We start from the raw sequence: 22,940 nt of genomic DNA on the forward strand, positions 1-22,940 counted from the left end.
AATGGATATATATCTTTGATTTTATTTGAAGTTATTTTAATATCTACGTGGCACCTCGTCCTTACGTGATTGGTTGTGTTTGTGAAAATGCTGCACTGTTATTGGCTAAAAGGATCCAGGTTGGAATAGAGAGTGGGGCCCACATAAACTTTTTGTTGCATGTGAGGTGGGACCACATTCAATTGTAGGAAATATTTTATTACCCAAAATAAAAAATCAAGAAGCACGTGATCAAAGGAAAGAAGTGGATTGTTCCCTTCCCTTTCCTCAATTATTGACGTTTGGGTAATGCAAATTTAGCTTTAAATTACTGAATTTTGATAATTTAATTCTTAAACATAGTTTTTTTTATAAAAAAATTAATCTTGATTATTGGACTTTTTTCTTTGGTTTTAAATTTTAAAAGTTGAAAAATTAATTATCGAAATTTTAATAATATTTTATTAATTTGTAAATCCTTAAACATTAAAAGTGATTATCTCCAATTTAAGTTTAGATTATTAAATATATTTTGAAGTCAATAGAGGGACATTAAATAGGCATTTCAACCTTTTTAGGGCCGGAAAAAGAGAAACTTAAAGGCCCAAAAGAATTGATTTAATAGAAACAACAACTGGGCCGTAAATTTCTATGTTTCAATACAATAATAAACTTCTACTTTTGCTTATTATCTGTTCATACGATTGTAAATTACATAATTTTTAAAATTGGATTAAATAAATGTATATTTATATGCTATACATTTTATTTTTATAATTTTAGGAGAGCTGAGTTAATAATAAGTTAATCGAAGAACAGATATTTGTATATAGATATAGTTTTTTTAAAAGGAAAAAAAATAAAATAAAATTACTTGGGAGAACCACTTATATACCATATCCGATCCATCATGTAGTTTTCATCCTTACTTGCATACATTATGCTAAATATTGAAAAACTCAAATTTTATTATTTTAAGTGCAACTTTTGTTATGTTTTATCTAAAATAAATCTAAATTTACATATAAAATTTCCAAACAAATTACTATCTCAGTTTGAATAGTTGGTAATATGTAGTGCAATGTAAGTATCATGTACGGTTGTAAATTTGTAAGATCGGAGAGATTAGAGTGAAGATTATACAGACTGAAATTTTGATCGGCAAACAAAATGCTTCAGCTTCAAGTTAGCTAGGGCTGGTGGTGATCATCCGCCGGTGTTCTTAATTTTCTTATGGTTTAACACGGTTTTTCTCTCCCTCTCTCTCTCTCTCTCTCTCTCTCTATATTTATATATATATGTATATATATAATTTTTTTTTATAGAAAATTGATATTAGTTTGTTTAAAAAAACATTGAGTATTTTAATCGTAAGATACTTTCCATTGACCCACCACATCCTAATCAGACATGAGATCATATTAATCCACACGATGCTTAATTTTTTCATTTTCATGGTTTTATATGGAAAGGTTGGAAGAATATGTTTTGGAGATCTGAAACAACAAAAAGCCTGGCTATGCATGCATATTATTGTTATCCAGCTAAAGAGTTTTCCTATTTCTCCCTCCTCTCGTTGATCTACACAAATTTTAAATTAATACTGTGATAGAAAAGAAAACATATATTGTCATTTGTTTGAAGTACAAAAGAAGAACACAAAGTTATATATTAAATTAAGACTTTATAAGCAGTGACTCGTATCTCGTAAAACAAAGTAAGACTTGATTAAATTAATATGGGAGCTTCGCTCAGCTGTAGTTATTAGACATCCTCATAAATTATCTTACTGGTCAATGAAGGGACAATTGGAAACTCTTTTATTTTTTTTTTATTTTTAGGAGCATGAATCGTGATTAAAGAAAAGGAAATCACAAAGGGCTATTGAGTAATAACGTCCTAATCAAGGAAAAGGAGAACTTGGTAAACCTTACTTTACCTCATATCTCACATGCAAGTGTTGACCCATTTATATGTCTTAATTAACCCCCCTGATTATTCTCTAATAATATTCTTATACAAAACTTATTCAACCTTTCTACTTACTTAACTTGATTTCTCCTGTAATGAACTGCCAATAATATCTCTACAAAGAAATCGAGAAGAAGTGAGCGTATGTTTGCAGTAAGGAAAGATTACCTCTAGTTATGCAACTCATTGATGGATTCCTATATGTGAAGCAAAAGAAACGAGATGATTAAACAACAAACGGGATTAAAATTAGTAGATATGGATGAAAATAAAGACTGGAACTTTATTAGAAAATCAAGTCCAAAGAGACTCAGTTTTAAAAGAGTCCTGCATTACATTGCTAGAAGAAGCAAAGTTAAGGTAATGAGGGAGGCTAAGGTTATTGAAATTATTATCATTTGTGGTAGTGATGGTGGAAAGAAGTAATTTATCATCTTGGTGATCTACCTGCAGGGTTGGTAAGATGGGTTCCTGTTGCATCTGAATGCATAATATCTCCGCTTGAGCTACCGCAAGCTGCATTTCTAGCTGCGAGACTTGGTTCTGGAGGTATGATATTGCACCAACACAACCGTACACTGGGTCTCTCACTCTTGCGTTCGCTTCATATACCAAACTGCTCACAGCGTCTGCTCTTTGATGAACAGGAAGCTCCTGAAAGATATAATTAATCAGATCATCATTAAGTTAAAGCTAGCTCAAGTGAAACCACTAGAGACAAAGTTACGTGACGAACCAGATGCATGCAAACAAATACATATGCACAAACAAAATTTGTTTTCAGTTATGAATGGATCAATAGATTGGAGCTTTTCCAAGTCTTTATACGAAATTTAAACTTAGAAGATCCCACCTCAATAAAGGAGACATTTTTTATCAAGACCTTAGTGGTCAAACATATTTACATACAAAAACACGTCAGAGTACATATATATATATATATATATATATATATAGAGAGAGAGAGAGAGAGAGAGACCTGCAAATATATATATATATATAGAGAGAGAGAGAGAGAGACCTGCAACATTTTGCTGACATTGCTAGCACCAAAGACCTTATGAACGATGGCAAACTTGTGAGGATCATGGGAGGGGAAGTAAGGGGCAAAGATGCAGTCCTTAGCGCAGCGTCTCCTCAATAGTTTGCATGAGGCGCATGGTGAAGTACCTCCCATTCTAATGGTGTCGAGAAAAATAAAAACAAAGAGAAAAAAAAAAAAAAAAAGGGGCACGGGGTTTTTTCTGGTTGAAGTAGAGGAGGAAGATGAAAGAAGAAGTAGAAGACAACCAAAAGAAGGAACCACAAAAGCGTATTTATAATTGGTTCCAGATGTACCTATATAGCATAGTGTAAAATGGATGCACATGTTGTTTTGTTTAAAATAATAGTAAGACTATCAAAAACTAAATAATTGTAGTTAAAATTTGTGGAAATGTACTGATTAAGATAGTGTTCAACGTGGAAGAAATTAAGAAACCAGCTTCAGTCATTAAATTAAATTTCTGTCCTAGTGGGAAAGAGAGACGGCCGATGGGTAATAAGGTCATTTCGTACAATGATATTAAAATCAAACATAAGAAAATCAGGGGAGGGTGCGGGGGTTGACCACCGCCTTGGAGTGGCGCGTGATAGGTTGGCATCCACGGAGTCGTGTATGTTTTCCAGTTTCCACGTTCCTGTTTATCTGACTCATTCTTATTATCTATGCTTTGATGCCACATAGCGTATTTTCATAAAATATTAGAGAGAGAGAGAGAGATTAATAATTGGGGGAAAGGGCAAAAGAGGGGGTTAGGTTTTTTACCAGATGCAATTGGAACCCCTAGACTTCAAACGAAATAGGTTCAATGTGAATGTTTTTGTTGACAGACATCCACATGGAAACATCAAACATACATACATACATACATTAACCCTCTCTCACAATTCAACCATCAAAATTTGACATTACGAATCACTATGTACCTTACCTTAGATCAACCCTCAAAAACATTCAATTCAACTTTTACTATTTTACATCATTCTTATTATATTCTAAACTAAAATAAGTGGATATTTACAATTCAACTTCACCCAAATTTTCAAGTTCTTAGAAATATATACTTCAAAAGATTAAAAGTGATTCATATGAAATTTATGTTTTTCATTTTCATTGACTTCAATACTAAGTTCTTGCACCACCACACACAAAAAAATCGGAAAATAGGAACAATGTTTTTCCAAAGTCACATTCTTTTTTATTGAGCAATATTTTGTTTTAGTTGTTTTAATGCATCCACAGTTTTACAGCCTCATTTATAATCTGAAATAATCTTATCTTAACATAATAATTGGAGTTAAACTATTATATTTTTTTTTTTATGAAGAGTAAGATATAATGTTATTTAATCTATATTTTAATTATTAATTTTTTAAAAATTAAATAAGCTATTAAATAATTTATAAATGTTCATATTAAATATGCCGATAAATGAATGTCCGAATTTATTTTCGCTATGTCTTGTGATTCGTAACAATAAGGGCAATTGTTATTTCAGTTTCTGAATTCCAGACCATATTATAAAAAATTTACACAATTTTAATAATTAAACTTAAAGACTATTTCAAACTTAATTTATCCCTGATCCCAAACTAAAATGAGAGTTTACCCTAAGGATTAAGATACCAAGCCATGGTTCAAAACCAAAGCATGATTAAAAAAAAGTTATCATCTTCTCATGAATAATATTACAACTAAATTATGATAAAAATTATTCTGTTTGTCGTAAAAAAAAAAAAAAAAAACATTTACCAAAATTTAATTACAAAATGTGACAAAATAGATGGAAACTTTATCTCAATTGAATTGAGTAATTTTTTTACGTACATTAATTACCATACCAGTTGGTAAAAATTTTATGTTTAATTTATACAATTAGCATTTAAACATCAACAACAACAAGGCACCAAGATATTAATGCGGACCGGTTAACGAGATCCGACATGAGCTAAAATATGAGGCTTATTTATAAAAGAACCTAAAAATATTGTATCAGAACCCTAATTAACACCAATTCAAAGCCTTGCATTTAATGCTCTCCACATGATTCCAGGCTTCTAATCTTATGTTCCGAGAAAAACAGCTCGTTTCCCCTAGTTGTCACAGCATATGTTTAATCATTTTATATGCACTTAGTCTTGCAAATTAAGTTCATGTTTTCTACCAGACGCATATCCAAAATACTCAATAACATTTTTTAATGAGGCCACCTGTTGAAGTTCTTTAATGGGTTGCCTCACAGAACGCGTACTTTATATATATATAGTTTTCACTCCTGAGTTTCAAAACCCTAAGCACTAGGGAGAAGAAAAGCTCTTGGATTATAGACAATGAGAAGCTTGTAATACTTTTTGTTACTGCATTTTTTTAACCTAATAAACAAAATAGAGGAAAAACAGACATCTTTTCACCGTCTTAGAGAAAAACAAAACATGCTAGGTCCGATGCAAACAATAAATGCACTTGGTGATATGGAAGATTCGATTCTTGAAATGTGGATGGTTTTCAAATCTCAAATTGTGGGGACTAGAAGCAATATTTGACAATATAGCAAAATCTCAAGTGAGCAGGCTGAAATGGTTGCTGACCTCAAATAGCAGTTGCTTCAAATTATGGACTGATCTATGTTGGATTTCCAAAGCGAACCTTTCTTTATAAAATGCAAGTCTGCATTATCAGCTAATAACAAACAAAAATTAAACAACAGTAACCAATAATTAAGCACATCATCAACAGTTCAAAAAGGAAAAGCACATGATCAAGTAGACAGGAACGGACTAATCTGTTGCTGCTGCAGAGCTACTCTTTCATAAAAATTAAATATAGGCCCTCAAGCATTCCAAAGCAATCAATTTCAGAATAGAGTGCAAAAGAGGGAGAAAATATGAAGGACCATCTCACACATATACATTTTGTATGTTATATTTATGTTTATTTTCACTCCCATTGTACACAAGGAAGCTTACTCGCTAGACTCAAAATAAAAGCAAGTTAAATAAAGTTATATATGGGCAGCCAGAACCACAACAACTGAACAACCATGCCAAGATATATAAGGAGAAAAACATTATTTTCATAATGTCCTGTCACTCTTTTATGGTACAACTGATGGATCGCGTCACAGTTTGATTCACAACGAAATTAGTAGGCAAAAGTACATTCTTCTTCATTTTTCTACCATTTCCTATTTTAGAAATTTAGAGTGATAACTAGGACTTGCTGCATATCGAGAACCTGACGATCTCTAGAGTAAAAACATACTATTCATTACATAAATTCTTCCATAGAGTGCTGTCTTCATCCACAGCACTGTATTATTTGCAGAAGGAATCAGTTACTCTTAGAATTAAAGTTCCAGAATTGCCTAAACTGTCCTTGTCTTCTCTCAAACTTATTCCTTACTCCCAATGCACAAATAACACTTATTATTACATATTTACATAACTATTACAACCGTGAACACTAATACACATGTATATGGAGCAGTTACATGGGATTTTTATTTTTTTTCGCCTTTGATAGACCTGTGGAAAAGGAATTATTTTGTTCCTAACATCACTATCGCCCTTGATTGGTGCTTGTTCTCAAGCCCAAAGTGAGGATAGCGAAGCATCTGCAAGAGGAAGACCCTCCCAATGAATGAAGACCTCACGCTTTCCAATTACAAATTGAGAGTGATAACTAGGACTCGGATAGAGAGAATCTTAAAATCTTTAGAGTAGAAAAACACTTTCATTACATATATTCTTCTATAGATTGTTGTCTTTGTCCAGATCATTGTTTTATTTACAAAAGGGAGCAGTTAATCCTGGAATTAAAATTTCAGAATTGCCTAAACTGCTTTTATCTTTTTTCAGACTTGTTCCTTATTCCTAATATGCGCATAACACTTATTAACTATTACATACCATGAACACTAATACACACACATATAGATCAGTTACATAGGATTTTTAGTTAGACTTGCGGGAAAGAAACTATTTTGATGAAGAGAGAGCGAGAATCAAGGCGGCGAAATTTGGGGATATAAGGGCCATGTAACAAAAATATATATAGCTATATATACATACAATTATATATATATATATATATATATATATAATATCATGAATCTGGACGAAATGGTACACCGTCTGGACTAACAAGTCTGATAAGTATTTGACTGAATACATTTTAATCAGGATGTGCATGATCCAAGGCTAAACGGCATGTTCACACTCTTCAAAGTCAGCCACGTTTGAATTATGCCAACAAAAAACAAAAGGCATATAAAAGAAAACAGAACAGCTACTTGACATAAACAAACATCCCACAGAAAATCATGATGTGCATGATCCAAGGCTAAATGGCATGTTCACACTCTTCAAATTCAGCCATGTTTTAATTATGCCAACAAAAAACAAAAGGCATATAAAAGAAAACAGAACAGCTACTTGACATAAACAAACATCCCACAGAAAATCATGATGTGCATGATCCAAGGCTAAATGGCATGTTCACACTCTTCAAATTCAGCCATGTTTTAATTATGCCAACAAAAAACAAAAGGCATATAAAAGAAAACAGAACAGCTACTTGACATAAACAAACATCCCACAGAACAGATATATGACATTTTCTACCATGCCGTTTGCCTCTACCATCCCCTACTTTCCCATTGAAATAGGTTGATTGGTAATCGCAGTAGTTTCGTCCTATTAACACAGGACAACCATGATAGAGTAACACTTTGTCAAGAGGGAACCTGCATATGCAGTATCTACCTATCCAACATAAGCTTGTGAAATAAAATTCACTGCAAAAAACAGAACATGCAGCAGGGGCATCAAAGTTGAATTGATTATGATATGATCTTAATCTTGAGAGTTTTGCATTCATGCAGCTTTCGTTCATTCTGTCTTTTAATGCCATCTCTGAACAGAGTGCTTCCCTGGCACTGCACTTTCTTACCAAATAGAGGCCATGTTCTGGCTTTCTCATTCTTTTTTTTCCTCAAGTACTCTGTTGTCTGTGCCTGAACTGATATAAGCAAACAAAATTTGCACCTATCACATGTTAGCATATGGAGGCAGTTCCTTTCAATGAGATTTGACATGATATCTGACCGCAAAGGATGGATAGTAAAGTGAAAAAAGTGAATCACAAAGATTTGTCCAACGTGGACAGCTAAAAGCACCAAACATGGGCTATCACACTAGATTAATTAAGATTTTTCTGCATCAAGAAGTCATGTTCATTCCAGTTCTTCCATTGTCTTCCAAACAGGCGAATAAATGTACAAAATAATAAAAATATATTGAAAGAATATGATAGCTAATTGAATGCACGCTGGCAATAAGACAATGAACAAAAACAATACTTGGCAGCATTTACTAAAAGTATGGATTTCGAATTCCGTCAACATTGCCAAAGTATCCTAATATGAATCCGTTGGAACTGCTTAGCTCATGAAATCAATAAGATGAAAAAAATTTGTGATTTGTAAATTTAATCAATAGTCGTGAACTGAATGGCGACTATTCATCTGCACGTGATTAATAAAAGTAACATTGCAGTTCATCACATGTCACACCCTAGCGAGAGTAACCAGGCATTGACATGAGCCACATTGCAGGGTCTTTGCTGGTTCTACATTATTAAAACACCTGCTTTAAATAAGTCAAGCTGAAATCAGCAAAGCACTCCTTACATCTCCTTGTTTCCTATGTCATCATTCTATCAAGAATCAGGCCTCTTTTTTCCTTTTACAAATTTCAGAGCAAACTCAAATGCTTGTAATTGGTGTTAGAGTCTATTCTAGCCTGCCTTAGTTCCTAAATGTTAATTATCTATATTTAACATTTAGTTTTAATTTGGATAATTTAATATATTATTAAATCAGCTCCACCATATGTTCAATTCGACAACAATTAACTTTGTTTTCCTTCAATTTTTTTCTCTCATTTGTAATGGATTTTTATTCAATATAATTAAAATTTGAAACAAAAAAAACCTTGCTGAAAATAGAAAAGGGTGTGAAAATATTCATAAATTTAACTCAATTATGAGATATTCTTTCTAGACTATTGTGCAGGTGCTGCCACATGCAAGACAGTAAGATAAGTAACAATTTAAATCTCAAATATTAAACTGACGCTAATAGAGATATCAAAATTGATAGCCAGGGGATTTTCACTGTTAGTTCACTGTTCCAAGTGATTCAAATTGGTGCTCTAACACCATATCATGAATAAAGAAGAATATATTTATTTTTTTATTGGATGTCTCTGAACTTAATCAAGAATACAGAACTAAATTTTTGCCCACGCCATTTCAGGAGTGCACTTTCCTACATAAGTCTGCTACATTCAGATTATACTTACCACTCCTTACCTACTGAACTAACCTCTGTGAACAACAAAGAGAATATTTCTAATCTAATTTCTAGTTTGCCATTCCAATTGGTTCAGATCAGTGTTCTCATATTTTGTAGTACTGAGAAGTGTCACAGCCAAGATCTGTTGTCCTAATCAGTTCTCCAACCAAATGTATATGCGTGGAACCCATGGCAAGGAGAGCTGGAAAGCATGATCTTCGTTCTGTCTATGATTCTATTCTTGAGTTCACATAAACGCCTTCTTTAATAAGAAGACTAAGACTTGATTCTGATTAGACAATGTTTGGATTAGGTTTAGTTCAGTTACGAATTAATCAACATATACGGATCACAAAAGAAACGAAAACAAGGCACAAAGTCTAACTAACAGGCATCACAATTCTTGGTCGACTTTGCGTGAGTGGTCTGTTACAGAAGACCCCAGACGAGGGATCATAAAAGAAAGGTGCATTTGCAGTATTGATAATGAATATCTTCTATACTTGGACGTGTTGCTACATTAGGGTCGTTTTACAAGAACAACTTGTGAAGACAGAATCCAAAGATCTCAAAGTGTTTGGAAGACTAAGAAAAACTTTTCTGAAATTGTAACTGCATACATTCTTATAGTTACAAGGATACCGAACAAATAATTAATGGCATAATTGCCATGACAAATGACAATAAAACTAAGCTAACTGCCAATTAGAGAAGTGGAAGAAAAATAAACAAAACCAGACCAGATAAACACAAATAAACACTATTCTAACAACAGAATCTAAGCACATTAACATCTCCAATTAGTCCCATTCTAATCTGACTCTAAGGTTTGCAAAATTTTTCTGGAAGGTGAGTGAATGGACAGATGAAATTGGCTTGTGATTTGTGCAAAAAGTTTCTTAGGCTGGATATTGACCCTTGGAAAGCCAATTATATTCGCCGCTGTCTCTGCTAATATTTACTGAGCTCCATCTAAAATGCAGACAATTCTTACAAGGTCGATCCAAATGACACTTATGCATCCTCCACAACTAATTATGGAACTAATGAGAATTTATACCAGGAAATGAATGATGATGTGGACATTAAAGACTTAGACCTACATAGAAGACGTACCTGAATGTGAGGAAGCTGATATTATTGCAGAGTCCTTGAGTCTTTTAATTTTTTCTATATCTTTCGAATTTTCAGAATATTCATCTGAGTTGGGATCAGTACCATCATCTCTTTGAATGCATAACAGTGCATTTTCACATGCCTATATAAGTGAACATCAGTTGTGAAAGTTTATATCAAAGAAGAAGACAGGACATCCTCATCAAATTGCACTACAAAGAACCAAGAAACACTACTATTTCTTTTCCCTTTTTCCTTTTAAGAATAAAGGCGAATCTTGATATCTTTTTTCTTTTCCCTTTTCACTTAAAGAGATTACTCTCCCCTGATAACAACCTTAAATACCACAGGAATTGAAGTATTACCTTCCAACTATTGTATAGAAACCATTTTGAATTGAGTGATCAGCAAAGCTTATATAAGTGAACATCAGTTGTGAAAGTTTATATCAAAGAAGAAGACAGGACATCCTCATCAAATTGCACTACAAAGAACCAAGAAACACTACTATTTCTTTTCCCTTTTTCCTTTTAAGAATAAAGGCGAATCTTGATATCTTTTTTCTTTTCCCTTTTCACTTAAAGAGATTACTCTCCCCTGATAACAACCTTAAATACCACAGGAATTGAAGTATTACCTTCCAACTATTGTATAGAAACCATTTTGAATTGAGTGATCAGCAAAGCTTATATAAGTGAACATCAGTTGTGAAAGTTTATATCAAAGAAGAAGACAGGACATCCTCATCAAATTGCACTACAAAGAACCAAGAAACACTACTATTTCTTTTCCCTTTTTTCCTTTTAAGAATAAAGGCGAATCTTGATATCTTTTTTCTTTTCCCTTTTCACTTAAAGAGATTACTCTCCCCCGATAACAACCTTAAATACCACAGGAATTGAAGTATTACCTTCCAAGCTATTGTGTAGAAACCATTTTGAATTGAGTGATCAGCAAAGCTTAGCCATTCTGTATGTGAAACTTGTAGCCACTGGTTACTTGGAGACTTGAGCTGGCGATAAAGTAAAGCCTCATATCTCACGGCCAAGCAACTCTAGTAATATCCATGTGCAAACAACACGACTATTTAATTCCCAAATTAAATAACCATATCTGCTTGTACTCTGCTATTACAATTCTACCAGTTAACTTTGGCATAATGATAAGTAGGTAACATCATCTTTGAATGGAATAAATAAAATTATAATAAATTACTAAGATCTATTTAAATTTGAATTTCTGAATAGATTAATATTTTTGTATTATTTGTTCTATAATTATTTTAGATTTTATGAGATAGACTTATTAGTGTATTAGAATTAATTTATTTAAATTATGAATTAATTTATTTAGATTACTCTTAGAGTGCTGCAAGTACGAAAGCCATATGGTTTCTGAATGTGAAGAATTCATTCAATTTAATTCATCTATTGTTTATTTCTTCAATGAATAATAAGTTATGTCGATGATCTAAGATTTTTTTTCCTTATAACTTTTATTTATTTTTTAATATAATAACTAAGTGAACTTTTTAGTAAAAATATATTTGGTGACCCTTTTAATAAAAATATATTTGGTTTAACTTATACAATGACAAAACATACTCGTATAAATAGGAATATGAACGCTTCAATTGACATGGACAATAAGAGCTCTTGATAAACTTAAAATTGTGATTAGAAAATCTGAATTGACCAGAAAAACTATAGTTGCTATTTCAAATCATATAAACTTAAAATTGTGGTTAGAAAATCTGAATTGACCAGAAAAACTCTAGTTGTTATTTCAAATTGATTTCTACTTCAAAAGCAAAATTAAGGTTCATTTTCCTTCTAATTTACAGAGATACTAGCCAAATAGCTACATCAACTACATCTTTAGCTATACCATTAACAAAAAGAACCACTGATTCAGATGCCAAACATGTTAGCGCAATCATTCATGTTTTGCAAAATAGATCGATCGCACAATTAATAAAGTTGCAATGTTAAACATTTACGAGAATGAGTGAAAAAAATATGTACCTCGATGTCGCCGAGAAGAGCAAAAGCACGAACAAAGAAGTCTAGAACCAATATCTTTTGGTCGACGGATTTCTCTTCGATTTCACGGATCACACAGAAAAATTCAGAACTCATGTACTCTCTCAAACTGGACCGTACTTCGATCAATGACTTCACGTCTTTGGTTACGAGAATCGACTCAAGGATTCGAAGAGAATCTTCAATGAATCTACGAAAGACAAGATTAGATGACTAACTAACGAATTGTAAAATAGGAAAAGAGTAGATGAACAGAAATCAAGATTCAGCGATGGAGAGAGGAACCTCCTATTGCTGATTTGGAAGCAGAAGAAGGAGATCTGTTCGGCAGCACTAAGAGACACTGACATTTTGATGGGAAATTGGCGGGTTCCGTCTTGGCGATTCAGCTCTCGGTTTAAATAGATTTAGAGGGGTAAGCAAAGGGACACGTGTCGTCGCCCTTTAACTTTTTGATATCCCCAGATTCCGTTATCCTTTTTCGTTCACACCTCAACGGTTGCATTTGGTTTCAGGAAAGCAAATTGTGATAAATGATTATTATATTTAAAAGTAAAACAAGATTTTGCTAAAGTATGAGTACCATCTTAGTAGATTAGAATATGGCCTAGATCAACCAAAATAAGAATGCATACAAGTATTTGTTACAAGGAACCAAATATGCTCAAAAATTAATTTGTAGAGATATAATTCATTATGAATTTAAAAAAAAAAGTATAAGAAATAATTATTTGCATAAAATAAATTTCTAACCAAGACACATATATGAAATAACTGAATTTTATTAAAATGACATGTAATATTAAATAACTTACACACAAATATATTGAACAAATTATTATTACATAATATTAAAGTAAAAATGATACAAAATAAAATAAATAATACTTTAATAAATTATGACAACATAGACTACTTTAGTAAACTTCTAAAAAAAGTTTTAAATCCAACAACATTTAATATATATTTTAAATGAGATTTTTATTAAAATTATGATGAAATATTCACTCTAAAGATAGTAATCTAAAAAAATATTTTACATAAAAATGTACTTTAATAGTGACAATTGTAAAGAACAGTCATATTGATAATTAGAGATGAATATTGAATGAGTATGTTAATATCTATATTACTAATAAAAATATAAATTTATATATGTCACATACTCGAAGTGGATAAAATATTTTCTATTAGCTATTCGTTCTGTTTATAAACTTTATACTTATTACATATCTCATTTACTTATTTTATTTTATTTTAAAATTTTTTTAAAATGTCTAAATAATTTTAATTAAAAATAGTAAGTAGTAATGAAGATAAAATTATAGTTTAAAATAATATTAGATATAATACGCAACAATAAATATAAACTAATATTATAAATATATAATATTAAATATTTATTAATTAAAATTTAATTAGTTTAAATAAAATTAAAAATAATTGTATATATATATCCGGCGGGTGTAAAGTGGACCGAATACTAATAGACTACGACGGATCTCCTCTTCTCACCCTTATTAGCTTGAACCCCAATAAAGGCCGAAGCAAGGCCCAGGAAGCCAATAGCCCACTAATCCTAAAACGGTGCGTTTCAGTTAACTGTCTAGCTCCCCCAACACGATGAAGTAGAGGAAATATCGAACTTTGCTGGAATAGCGACCCTCGGGAACTTGAGAGGACTGAGCGAGCAGAGGTTAGAAACCATGACCAGCTGAAGAGAAATAAAACAGAAAACGACGACGTCCAATGGCCGGTCGCAACCGCCTCCCGCCAGGTCAACCGGCGGCAGCATACGCCTTTAAACGCCGCGAAGTCCCATTGACCCGAGGAATCCACCGTCCTGCCCCCAACCCGGTTGTCCTGGAGGAACACATTGCAATCCAGCACCGGGAGATCCAATCCCTTATCATCGATAACCAGCGGCTAGAGGAAACTCACATGGTGCTAAAGCAGGAGCTTGCAGCCGCCAGGCAAGAGCTGAGGCACCTATCAGTGGCTGCCGCGGAAGTCAAGGCCGAGACCGATGCTCAGGTGCGGGAGGTCTACGAGAAGTCGTTAAAGATGGACGCAGAGGCTCGTGCAATTGATGCGATGAACGCAGAGCTCGCGAAGGTGCTAGCGGATGTAAAGAACCTGGCAGCGAACAGGCAGGAGCTTGTTGCGGAGTTGCAGGAGATCAACGCCAATTTAGCCGAAGCTAAATCTGATTCGCAGAAAGTTGCCGCCGTTAAGGACGAGATTGAGACCCTGCTTCAAGAAATTCAAAAAGGAAGGTAAAATTGACTCATTATTTTTCGCCTAAAGAAAAGAATTCGGTTATGTGGTTGTTTCTATTGATTTCATTTGTTTGGTATGATTGAGTATGAACTAATGGTAAGGAATAAAGCAGTTTTGCATCAAGAGGACAATTTTCAGAAATTATTTAATATCAGAAAACTGAATGCTTGAAATTCTCAAGTGAAGTAATTGATTGTCTTTGTTTAATAACGAGAAGCTTTTAGCAGAAGGGTACTAAAAGTATAAACTGCCGACCTGATCATAGCAGTTGGACTAAACTAAGGAAAGACAGCTTATAAGAAAGTGTTACTGGGTAAAGTCAAGATTGTTGCCAGAGAAAGAATCTGGGGTACATCTGAGTAGATAATGGCTGAAGTTAACAGTTCAATTGTGAAAGATATCATAGAAAGTTGAGAAGTCAATGCTGGTTGGTACAATTAAATAACCAATGTGAACCCGAAAGATTACTTGTATCAAATTGGAAGTATTAACTAAAATTTCCGGGATGCCAGACCTTTTTGGACCAAGGAAGTACTTCTGTTATGGACTTGTTTGATTTTTCATTATGCATTTGGGAAGGGTTGAGGCAATTTATAGTTTTCTTTTCAGCATTTTCAAGCATTTTTTTATGTTCTTCTATTGTAAATAGGGCCGCTATTGAGCATGAGAAGAAGACACATGTTATTAACCTGGAGGAAAGACAGGCATTGGAGAAAAACATGATTACCGTTGCTCATGAACTCGACAGACTACATGCAGAGTTGGCTAATGCAGAGAAGAGATTTAGGGCGGCAGCTGCAGCAGCTGCCGCAGCAAACCCAAGTAAATTTGCCTCAACTTTAAGCTTTATTATTTGCAGAAAAATTAGATGTTGGTTTTGTGTCAAATCAATTTTCGACCTCTTCACTTGTTTATTATATATCAGACCCTGGTCATGCTGCAAGCTATGGTAATCCTGAAATGGGATATGGAGGAAGTCCACACATCGAACCACATGCAATTCATCGGGTACGTACCCAGTTAATTGATTGATGCCTTTGATACTTAGTATGCCATTTAAAAAATGCAGCAAAACTAGAAGGTTCGCATATGGAATTACAAGAGATTCCCACCTTAGATCTGCCCCATTTAGGTTGTCCATAAATTTCTGTGGACTGTGTCGAACTTGATGTTGTATGAACTTGGGCAATACTTGCTTCGTAACATATTGTGGTGTACGTAATTACTCCTTATTTATCAAGGAGTGAAAAAAAAACTTGTATAATATCATTAGAAAGAAACAGAACCATATTTATGGCAGGTACTAGAATAAGTAATGTTTGTTTAGCACATATCAGGGTAACTGCTGCACTGCCCAAATTGCTTTTATGATACACTAAATGATACTTTGTTGCTTTCTTGGAACAAAAATATCTACTTTCATTTGGTATTTGCCTTAAATTTTTTGATTCGTCGATACTCAATCGTATCTTCTTTTTTGATGATTGGATGTTCCCCTAATTCCCATATTCATGAATTTCGAACTTTCTGCTTATTGTGTATCATTGAAAATATAAGAATACTATTTTTATGGAAAATACCATTTACGGGTAGGAGACTTTTTTTGGCATTTGGAAGTAACATAATTATTTGCTGTTTATTTCTGTATGACCAAGTGAGAGGCACTATTCCTTTTGTAATCAATTGAATTTTGAATACTACACTTTGTTTCAATCTTGTAATCACACAAGAACTCTAGATCCTCCATCATATATTCTGCCAATATGTAGCGCTAAACATTCTGAAACTATATGTTCAGGGTGGTGCCAATGCTCTTCCTTACCCCGCTCCATGACGATCTCCTCAAGGTTTGCATGCACAGCAGTGGTTGGAGTTACATTCTCTGACTTTCTCAGCTCTCTGCAGGAGACAGAACCAAATTGGAGAAAGGAAGGTTGTCTTCAAATTTCCAATCGATTCTGTTTACTACAAAAATATTCAACTTGAAATATTTCTCTGGAGATGTATGAATGGGTGAGATATGCACAAGCAAGGTTGTAGAATTATTCTTGGCTTGCATACCTTATTTAACTCTGTTCTGCATTTTGCAAGCACAGGGAGAGAGGGTTTGTAAGCAGGGACTTCAGGTGATTTATTGCAGGAATCAAGTTGTATTTCCATTGTTTACATGAATGAGCTGACCTGCAACTGGTTCCTGATGTAGGCTTCAGTTAAATTTGTTCATGATTGTAAGATTATAGAATTGTTGGCAATGCACCTCTTTTCTGTTTGCTGTTTGTTTTTGTTTGTATCAAGAAGGAAACTTGCTACAAAAAGGATATCTTTGAAAAGAAATTAATGACAAATTTATGAAATGTGGGTTGAGATGTATATTCCACATTTCCATTGTTTGTGGCTGAAAATAGTATTTGTTTGTTGTAGCATAGTTCTGGTGCCACACTGTTGCTTGGGTGGAATAAAAATATAAAGATTATTCTGTTTAAATAATAATAACTAGAGTACACTAAATCTGAGTTGAATGTGGTCACTGTTACTGATAAGCATCAGGTTGTGTCAAAAAGCTGTGTTATTCTTTTAGGAGATTTCTCTGGAGATCTTTTGTCATTTTCATTATAATTCTAAAAATTAAATTGAAATGATGAGGTTGACCAGTACTAAGTATAACCTTTAGTTCAATAATTATCTGTTTTTTTTTTTTTTAAACATTGTAGAGAATTAGTTTTAACTATTATTTTGTATAAATTTGTGTTATACCTAAAAAATTATTAAGTAGCACAATTGACCAATGTCCAGTAAGGCCATGACTAAATTCCTAGGGAATTTACTTTGTAAGAGTGAAGATTTAAGTAAAGTAAATAGATAAAAAGAGGATTAGTCAGTTTTAGTTATTAATTAGTTATTGAAGTAGCCAAATATTTACTAATATATAAAACTGATAAAAGCTCGGTCCCCGCAACCCAAACATAAAGACAAAAGCTCCTAAGGCCAGACTCTTAGTTCTGTTCAAACTTTCAGTAGGTGACTCAACGGCTTTATTTTCTTAACCATTCTTCAAACGCTACGTTTCATTAAAATAATTTTTAATTAAAAAATAAATGTTTTTTTTTTATATTTATTCATAATTAATCAAACCTCAACAGCTTTATAATCCTGAAAAAGAAAAGATTGTGAGACAATCTAAAAATGTTTTTTTGAACTTAAAAACATCACGAAGCCCTGTACGACTAATAAGCTACACACAATAAGCCAAAAACCCAATAATCTCCCAATCGCGACAATTTTTTTGAAAAGAACTAATCAGTATTAACAGTCGTTCAAAATAAATTTCAAGTTCAGGATAAATCGAATGCTCAGTTGTGATTAAATCATTACAATGCTTTTGAAGTCATCAAATTGGCAAAACATTGAGGTTATTCCTGTGAGAGAGACTGCATACACTTGACGTGCAAAATTTAACTTTCACCTAGGTCACACTGTATTATGGACATCGCTCTTATCAGCCTGAAAGTTTATACATGCCTACCAAGAAAAGAAAACCAGGGTCCTTACACAAGTTTAAGAAATAAACGGATACAGGTCCAACTAAACCCCCCCGTGTCCTATGCGCAGCAAATGAGATCACTCAGATAGGTCTGCTCACATCAATCAATAATTCAGTGAGAATAAAAAAAGACGAAAGTAACCACAACGGGTCTTGAAGTTGGCTGGAAGAACTCTTTTGACCCCTTAGACGTGCAGAATGCAGAAGTTAAAACAAGAGTCTACTTCACTATCCGAACAGGCATCTTTCCAGTAAGATGTTGCTACCTCCATATCGGCATGGCAGAACTCATACTCCAACTATTAGAAGTAATCATCCAGATTTACAGCAAGCCACCCACAATGCCATTCCCACCAACAGAACGCCACCATAGACAATTTGCTAAGTATCAATCTTACATTTTATGTATCTTATTCCATTGGAATCCCAGTCTCAATTGGTTTTCTTAACAATTTCAAGCTTAAGATGCTACCTACTGAAATTGGCTTTCTTCTCATAATCCAGAGACAACCAACATGCAAGGACAATGCTAAGAACGCAGACAGCAAGATATGAACTCCTATTCTTAACCAATTAAAGAATTAGATCAAGCAATGCACAAACAGATTGTCAGGCTACGACCTACTCATTTAGTCAATACATGCATATGATGCTCACAATGCATTAGAATAATGGACCATCTCTGAATTTCCACAAAGCTTAAAAGGTGAATTTGAAAGAGCAGCACTCACCTGAAAATATCAACCTACCTTAGCAGCAAGGAATTTGGAGTTTATCCACTTGCCTCTATAAAAACATTCAGACAGTTAAATCAATCCAACGCCTTGAGTAAGAGCCCTCCAAGCTAGAAGAATAAGGTGAAAGAGGAGAAAAAGGGGCATTGCTCAGAGTGAGTGAACAACCTACCTCTTAGTCTCCTGTTCAAGAACAACCTTGTGAATGGAATATAACTAAAATCCCTCAAGACACATATCTTAGTACATAAAAAGCTCAGAGCTGAAGCGCTCTCTCAGTACGGGCGTGAGCGATTGCCACCATGTTGATGTCTATCTGGGCCTCCATCTCTGTAATTATCCCTGCGCCTGTCTCCACCTCCACCATAGCCTCCACGGCCACCACCTCTGTAGCAAGCAAATTTAGTCAACAATGCAAAAACCTAATGAACTTGAACTTATAGTAGAAGAGCAATTTGAAAATAACTCACAGAACCCAGGAACTTAAAAACAATGCAAATCCTAATTACATTGAAAAACTTACCATATAAGTGCACACTAACTAAAACAAGAACAATGTGAAGGCAGTCCCATGATCACATACCCATAATTCACAACAATATGCTGCTACTGGATCTATGTCAAGTGAGGAGACCCAAACCCAAGACCAAATCCTCTGAGTAACCTTCCTTTGCCAGAAGGTTGAAAGCATGCCACAGAAACCCCTTTTCCACCAACGCCCCTAACTACATATTTATATTACACGCAGACATGTGTACATATACAGGGACCAACTTGCTCATCCCAAGACCATCATATCACTACGCTGTTATTAGTAGGTCAAAATTTAGAGGGAAACCAGAGAAGCAACCTACAATACAACCAGGACGCCTTTCTTGACTTAAGAGCTTGTAGTATGCCAGATGTGGAAAAAAGGCAAACTAGACATGATAAAACAACATGCATGAAGAAGGAAACTAAACCAGTGATCTGTAGCAGCCACACACTTTCTGCAAAGACTTCCAAAACATGTAAAACAGATGAATAAATACATTCCCACAGCATAATCACAGATATCCAGCTAGTACACGACAAAACAAAGCACACCCCAATTAACAAATGTAGAACCACAAGAAATAGCACATATAAGCAAAAACAATGGCTGAAAAACGCAACAAGCTTAAACAAAAAGCAGCAATCCAAATGATGTCCTGCCATGGATAGAGAAGCAACCTGTGGTCATATGCTGGCGGAGCCCTTGGCGCAGACTTCTCTGCCATTGTAACATTGATTTTATAACCCCTCATATCATAATCTAGGGAAAAAAAAGGTCCACCCATAAGTATCTTGAGGAATTCTGAAGATACCGTACCAAATAAAATAAAATAAAATAAAGGTTCCAAGAAAGTACTGTTGTAAAAGCCACCCGCAGAGTGGGCAGCCCCAGGATCTTCATAAGCCAAGCATGCGTCGCCTTTATTATTTCCCTTCTCATCGGTGTATATTTTAATATTCCATGGCCACTGATCCTTATAGCCACGCTTCTGCTTGATTCTTCCAACCTATATAAACAAGTACAAAGTTGGTATTTTGTGGGGAGAAACAAAAGCACATGCAAAATACAGAACATTCACTGGCAATTGAAATCTGCCTTCACATAAGTTTTCAGAAAAAGTCACACCCAATCTGTAAAAATTGGGCAGTCTTAACCTCTTGTTAGTCACTAGAGGTAAGACGGATTTCATTGTCAATAATAATCAATATGAAGGATATATAGAGTGAACAGGAAACAACCAATAGTCTACCACATAATTCCAACAGGAAGAAAGTTACAGTAATTAAAAGCTTCTGCTTCTCTATTTGAATAAATAAAACACAAGCAAGAAACAGAAATAAAAGATTCGGATGTTACTTGTCCAATTCCACCAAAAAGTTCCCTCAGCTCTTCAGTAGTAACATCTGGAGGCAGATTTGAGATGTATATTCTTGAATTGTCGCAAGAATCATCACAATTCTCATCGCACTGCTTGACTTTAACAGGGGGATCAACAGAAGCTCCACCATAACCACCTCCCTGATGTCGTGGACCACCAGCGCCATACCCACCATCGAACCCACCAGGAGGGCCACCTCTACCACCGCTCCTTGCATCACCTGGGCCATCGCCACCATAGCCCCCCGCAGGACCCCCATAAGATGGGGGATATGATGTTGGGCCACCAGTATAGCTTACTGGTGGAGGAACTGCTTCCATTCCATAATTTTCATTCCCACCATAAGCATTAGGTGGTGGTGGATAGTTTCCCCCAGAACCGCCATAAGATGGGATGACAGGTGGAGGAACCTGGCCATAACCACCATCATCCCTTCCTTGATTACCACCATATGAACTATCTCTATTGCCTCCACTCCTCCCATCATATCGGCCACCATCATAGTTGTTGCTCCTACCACCATCACCTCTTCCACTGTCATAGTTATTATTCCTACCACCATCACCCCTACCACCACGATTACCACCATAACCACCACCGCTTCCACCCCTGTTATAACCACCACCACCACCACTACCACCCATGTTGCTACTACGATCACCAGCACCCGCAGGAGAGGGTGCACCACATTTGTTACACTCAACTCTTCTGGCAAAGTTCAAATTCCCACAGCTACACATATAGCAGTTTCAATTACAAGAATTCATACGTTCGTCAACCAAAAAATAAAAAGGGTCGTGTATAACGAATATTAAAACACTCAAAAAAAAAATTCTTCTAGGAAAAAGCATGGTGATTTAGTAGATTGTCGAGAAGGAAAAAAAAAATACCTAGGGTTAGGGCAAAGCCAGTCACCGTCCCTGCCGCTTCCACCTCCCCGGCCACCACCTCTACCACCACCTCCTCGGCCACCGCGGTCCCCTCCTTGGTATCCTCCTCCACCTCCTGTCGATCGGAATAAAATAATAGTCAGTAACGAACCAAAAATAGATAAACTTGAGCCAGTAACCTACGCAAAGAGACGAATTCCAGACAGATTTATCCGTAGATTTATTTTACATACCTCGATTTCCTCTGCCACCACCTCCTCCATATCCGCCGCCACGACCACCGTGACCTCCACTACGACCACCACCGCCTCCACCATAACCACCATCACCTCGTCCTCCATAGCCACCGCCACCGCCACCATCATATCCTCCTCCACCGCCGCCTCCTCCATATCCCCCACCACCACCGTAACCACCGGGTCCACCATATCCGCCATCACCGTAGGATGGAGCGGTACCATCGCCGCCATCCTGACCACCGTATACCCCAGCCATGATCTAGGGTCTGGTTTAAAGCCTTTTTGTTGGAGATCGAGAGCGAGAGCTGGAGAGAGAGAGATTAGGGTATTCAATTTTAGGGTATATAATTGAAGATTTGCTCCGCGTGTATGGAGGTGTGTTATAAAATCTTTGCTGACTCGGACAGCGAATATTACCGACCTACCCAAACAAAGCTCTGTTACTGTTGTTGAAAAGTTATCTTAATGTCCCTTGATGTACTTGTTGATCCGACGGCCACCTTGTCTCATCAGACTCTTACACCTGATCATCCTTATGAGCGTGTTGCACCGTATGCAGGGTCAATTTTTTTTTTTGGTCAAACAAGAATTATCTTAATTTTATTTTTGAGCTCTCATTTTAGATATGGTTTCTCAGATTGGTTTCTAATGTTTAATCTTCACATTAGAAGTTTAATTTTTAATTGTATTTTCAATTAAAATTTAATTTTTTATTTTATTTTCAGTTAAAATTTTATATTGACTTAAGTCTATTAAATATTTAAAAAAAATATTATCTTCACTAAAAATATAAATAATAAATTTTTATTAAAATTTTTTAAAAAAATATAAAAATTTT

The 22,940-nt window shown here is 34.8% G+C and overlaps 4 protein-coding genes across 15 annotated transcripts; 1 reads left to right on the forward strand and 3 right to left on the reverse strand.

Annotated features, from left to right (window-relative positions):
- Positions 1–1,692: 1,692 nt before the first annotated feature.
- LOC110823626 (LOB domain-containing protein 12) lies at positions 1,693–3,127 on the reverse strand. Of its 2 annotated transcripts, XM_088214142.1 has the most exons (3): positions 2,972–3,127; positions 2,398–2,604; positions 1,693–2,147 (listed from the first exon to the last, which is right to left on the reverse strand). In XM_088214142.1, exons 1-3 carry the CDS (start codon positions 3,125–3,127, stop codon positions 2,121–2,123), a joined length of 390 nt encoding a protein of 129 aa, XP_088070268.1. In that variant the 3' UTR covers positions 1,693–2,120. The 2 variants fall into 2 exon arrangements, with proteins under 2 accessions (XP_088070268.1, XP_088070267.1); XM_088214141.1 differs by lacking the exon at positions 1,693–2,147 and having other exon boundaries at positions 2,214–2,604.
- On the reverse strand, positions 2,471–13,211 carry LOC110823625 (protein DOUBLE-STRAND BREAK FORMATION). 10 transcript variants are annotated; one of them, XM_088214135.1, is made up of 6 exons: positions 12,791–13,211; positions 12,488–12,695; positions 11,374–11,517; positions 10,464–10,605; positions 5,581–5,671; positions 4,765–5,085 (listed from the first exon to the last, which is right to left on the reverse strand). In XM_088214135.1, the coding sequence occupies exons 1-5, from the start codon at positions 12,853–12,855 to the stop codon at positions 5,598–5,600; spliced, it is 633 nt and encodes a 210-aa protein (XP_088070261.1). In that variant the 5' UTR covers positions 12,856–13,211; the 3' UTR covers positions 4,765–5,085; positions 5,581–5,597. The 10 variants fall into 10 exon arrangements, with proteins under 10 accessions (XP_021909746.2, XP_021909747.2, XP_088070261.1 ...); XM_022054054.2 differs by lacking the exons at positions 4,765–5,085; positions 5,581–5,671 and adding an exon at positions 2,471–2,604 and having other exon boundaries at positions 12,791–13,207; XM_022054055.2 differs by lacking the exons at positions 4,765–5,085; positions 5,581–5,671 and adding an exon at positions 2,992–3,128 and having other exon boundaries at positions 12,791–13,206.
- An 837-nt stretch (positions 13,212–14,048) lies between these two features.
- On the forward strand, positions 14,049–17,155 carry LOC110823754 (protein FLC EXPRESSOR). Its single transcript, XM_088214133.1, has 4 exons — positions 14,049–14,781; positions 15,435–15,607; positions 15,711–15,793; positions 16,584–17,155. The coding sequence occupies exons 1-4, from the start codon at positions 14,255–14,257 to the stop codon at positions 16,617–16,619; spliced, it is 819 nt and encodes a 272-aa protein (XP_088070259.1). The 5' UTR covers positions 14,049–14,254; the 3' UTR covers positions 16,620–17,155.
- A 1,074-nt stretch (positions 17,156–18,229) lies between these two features.
- TAF15B (TBP-associated factor 15B) lies at positions 18,230–22,460 on the reverse strand. Of its 2 annotated transcripts, XR_015817265.1 has the most exons (7): positions 22,097–22,460; positions 21,864–21,978; positions 20,952–21,705; positions 20,451–20,601; positions 20,273–20,354; positions 19,233–19,447; positions 18,230–19,112 (listed from the first exon to the last, which is right to left on the reverse strand). XR_015817265.1 is itself a non-coding variant. In XM_088214132.1 (6 exons), the coding sequence occupies exons 1-6, from the start codon at positions 22,356–22,358 to the stop codon at positions 19,336–19,338; spliced, it is 1,476 nt and encodes a 491-aa protein (XP_088070258.1). In that variant the 5' UTR covers positions 22,359–22,460; the 3' UTR covers positions 18,230–19,335. The 2 variants fall into 2 exon arrangements, 1 of the variants encoding a protein (XP_088070258.1); XM_088214132.1 differs by having other exon boundaries at positions 18,230–19,447.
- Positions 22,461–22,940: the final 480 nt, after the last annotated feature.

This window comes from Carica papaya, chromosome 2 (assembly GCF_054855325.1).
Source record: "Carica papaya isolate Zhongbai chromosome 2, ASM5485532v1, whole genome shotgun sequence".
In the NCBI taxonomy this organism is placed as follows: Eukaryota; Viridiplantae; Streptophyta; class Magnoliopsida; order Brassicales; family Caricaceae; genus Carica; species Carica papaya.

Bases quoted from the DNA above. Each gene is read 5' to 3' on its own strand.
- LOC110823754 (XM_088214133.1), top strand. From the start codon at position 14,255: ATGGCCGGTCGCAACCGCCTCCCGCCAGGTCAACCGGCGGCAGCATAC. The intron at 15,608-15,710 runs GTAAATTTGCCT...ATTATATATCAG, and splicing joins AGCTGCCGCAGCAAACCCAA to ACCCTGGTCATGCTGCAAGC. The intron at 15,794-16,583 runs GTACGTACCCAG...CTATATGTTCAG, and splicing joins AACCACATGCAATTCATCGG to GGTGGTGCCAATGCTCTTCC.
- TAF15B (XM_088214132.1), bottom strand. From the start codon at position 22,358: ATGGCTGGGGTATACGGTGGTCAGGATGGCGGCGATGGTACCGCTCCA. The intron at 21,706-21,863 runs GTATTTTTTTTT...CTATATGTGTAG, and splicing joins TGGCTTTGCCCTAACCCTAG to CTGTGGGAATTTGAACTTTG. The intron at 20,602-20,951 runs GTAACATCCGAA...TTGTTTATATAG, and splicing joins TTTTTGGTGGAATTGGACAA to GTTGGAAGAATCAAGCAGAA.
- LOC110823625 (XM_022054051.2), bottom strand. From the start codon at position 12,855: ATGTCAGTGTCTCTTAGTGCTGCCGAACAGATCTCCTTCTTCTGCTTC. The intron at 10,606-11,373 runs GTAATACTTCAA...TCACTTATATAG, and splicing joins TCTACACAATAGCTTGGAAG to GCATGTGAAAATGCACTGTT. The intron at 8,012-10,463 runs GTACGTCTTCTA...TGCTTATATCAG, and splicing joins ATCAGCTTCCTCACATTCAG to TTCAGGCACAGACAACAGAG.
- LOC110823626 (XM_088214141.1), bottom strand. From the start codon at position 3,127: ATGGGAGGTACTTCACCATGCGCCTCATGCAAACTATTGAGGAGACGC. The intron at 2,605-2,971 runs GTCTCTCTCTCT...TATATCTTTCAG, and splicing joins ATGTCAGCAAAATGTTGCAG to GAGCTTCCTGTTCATCAAAG.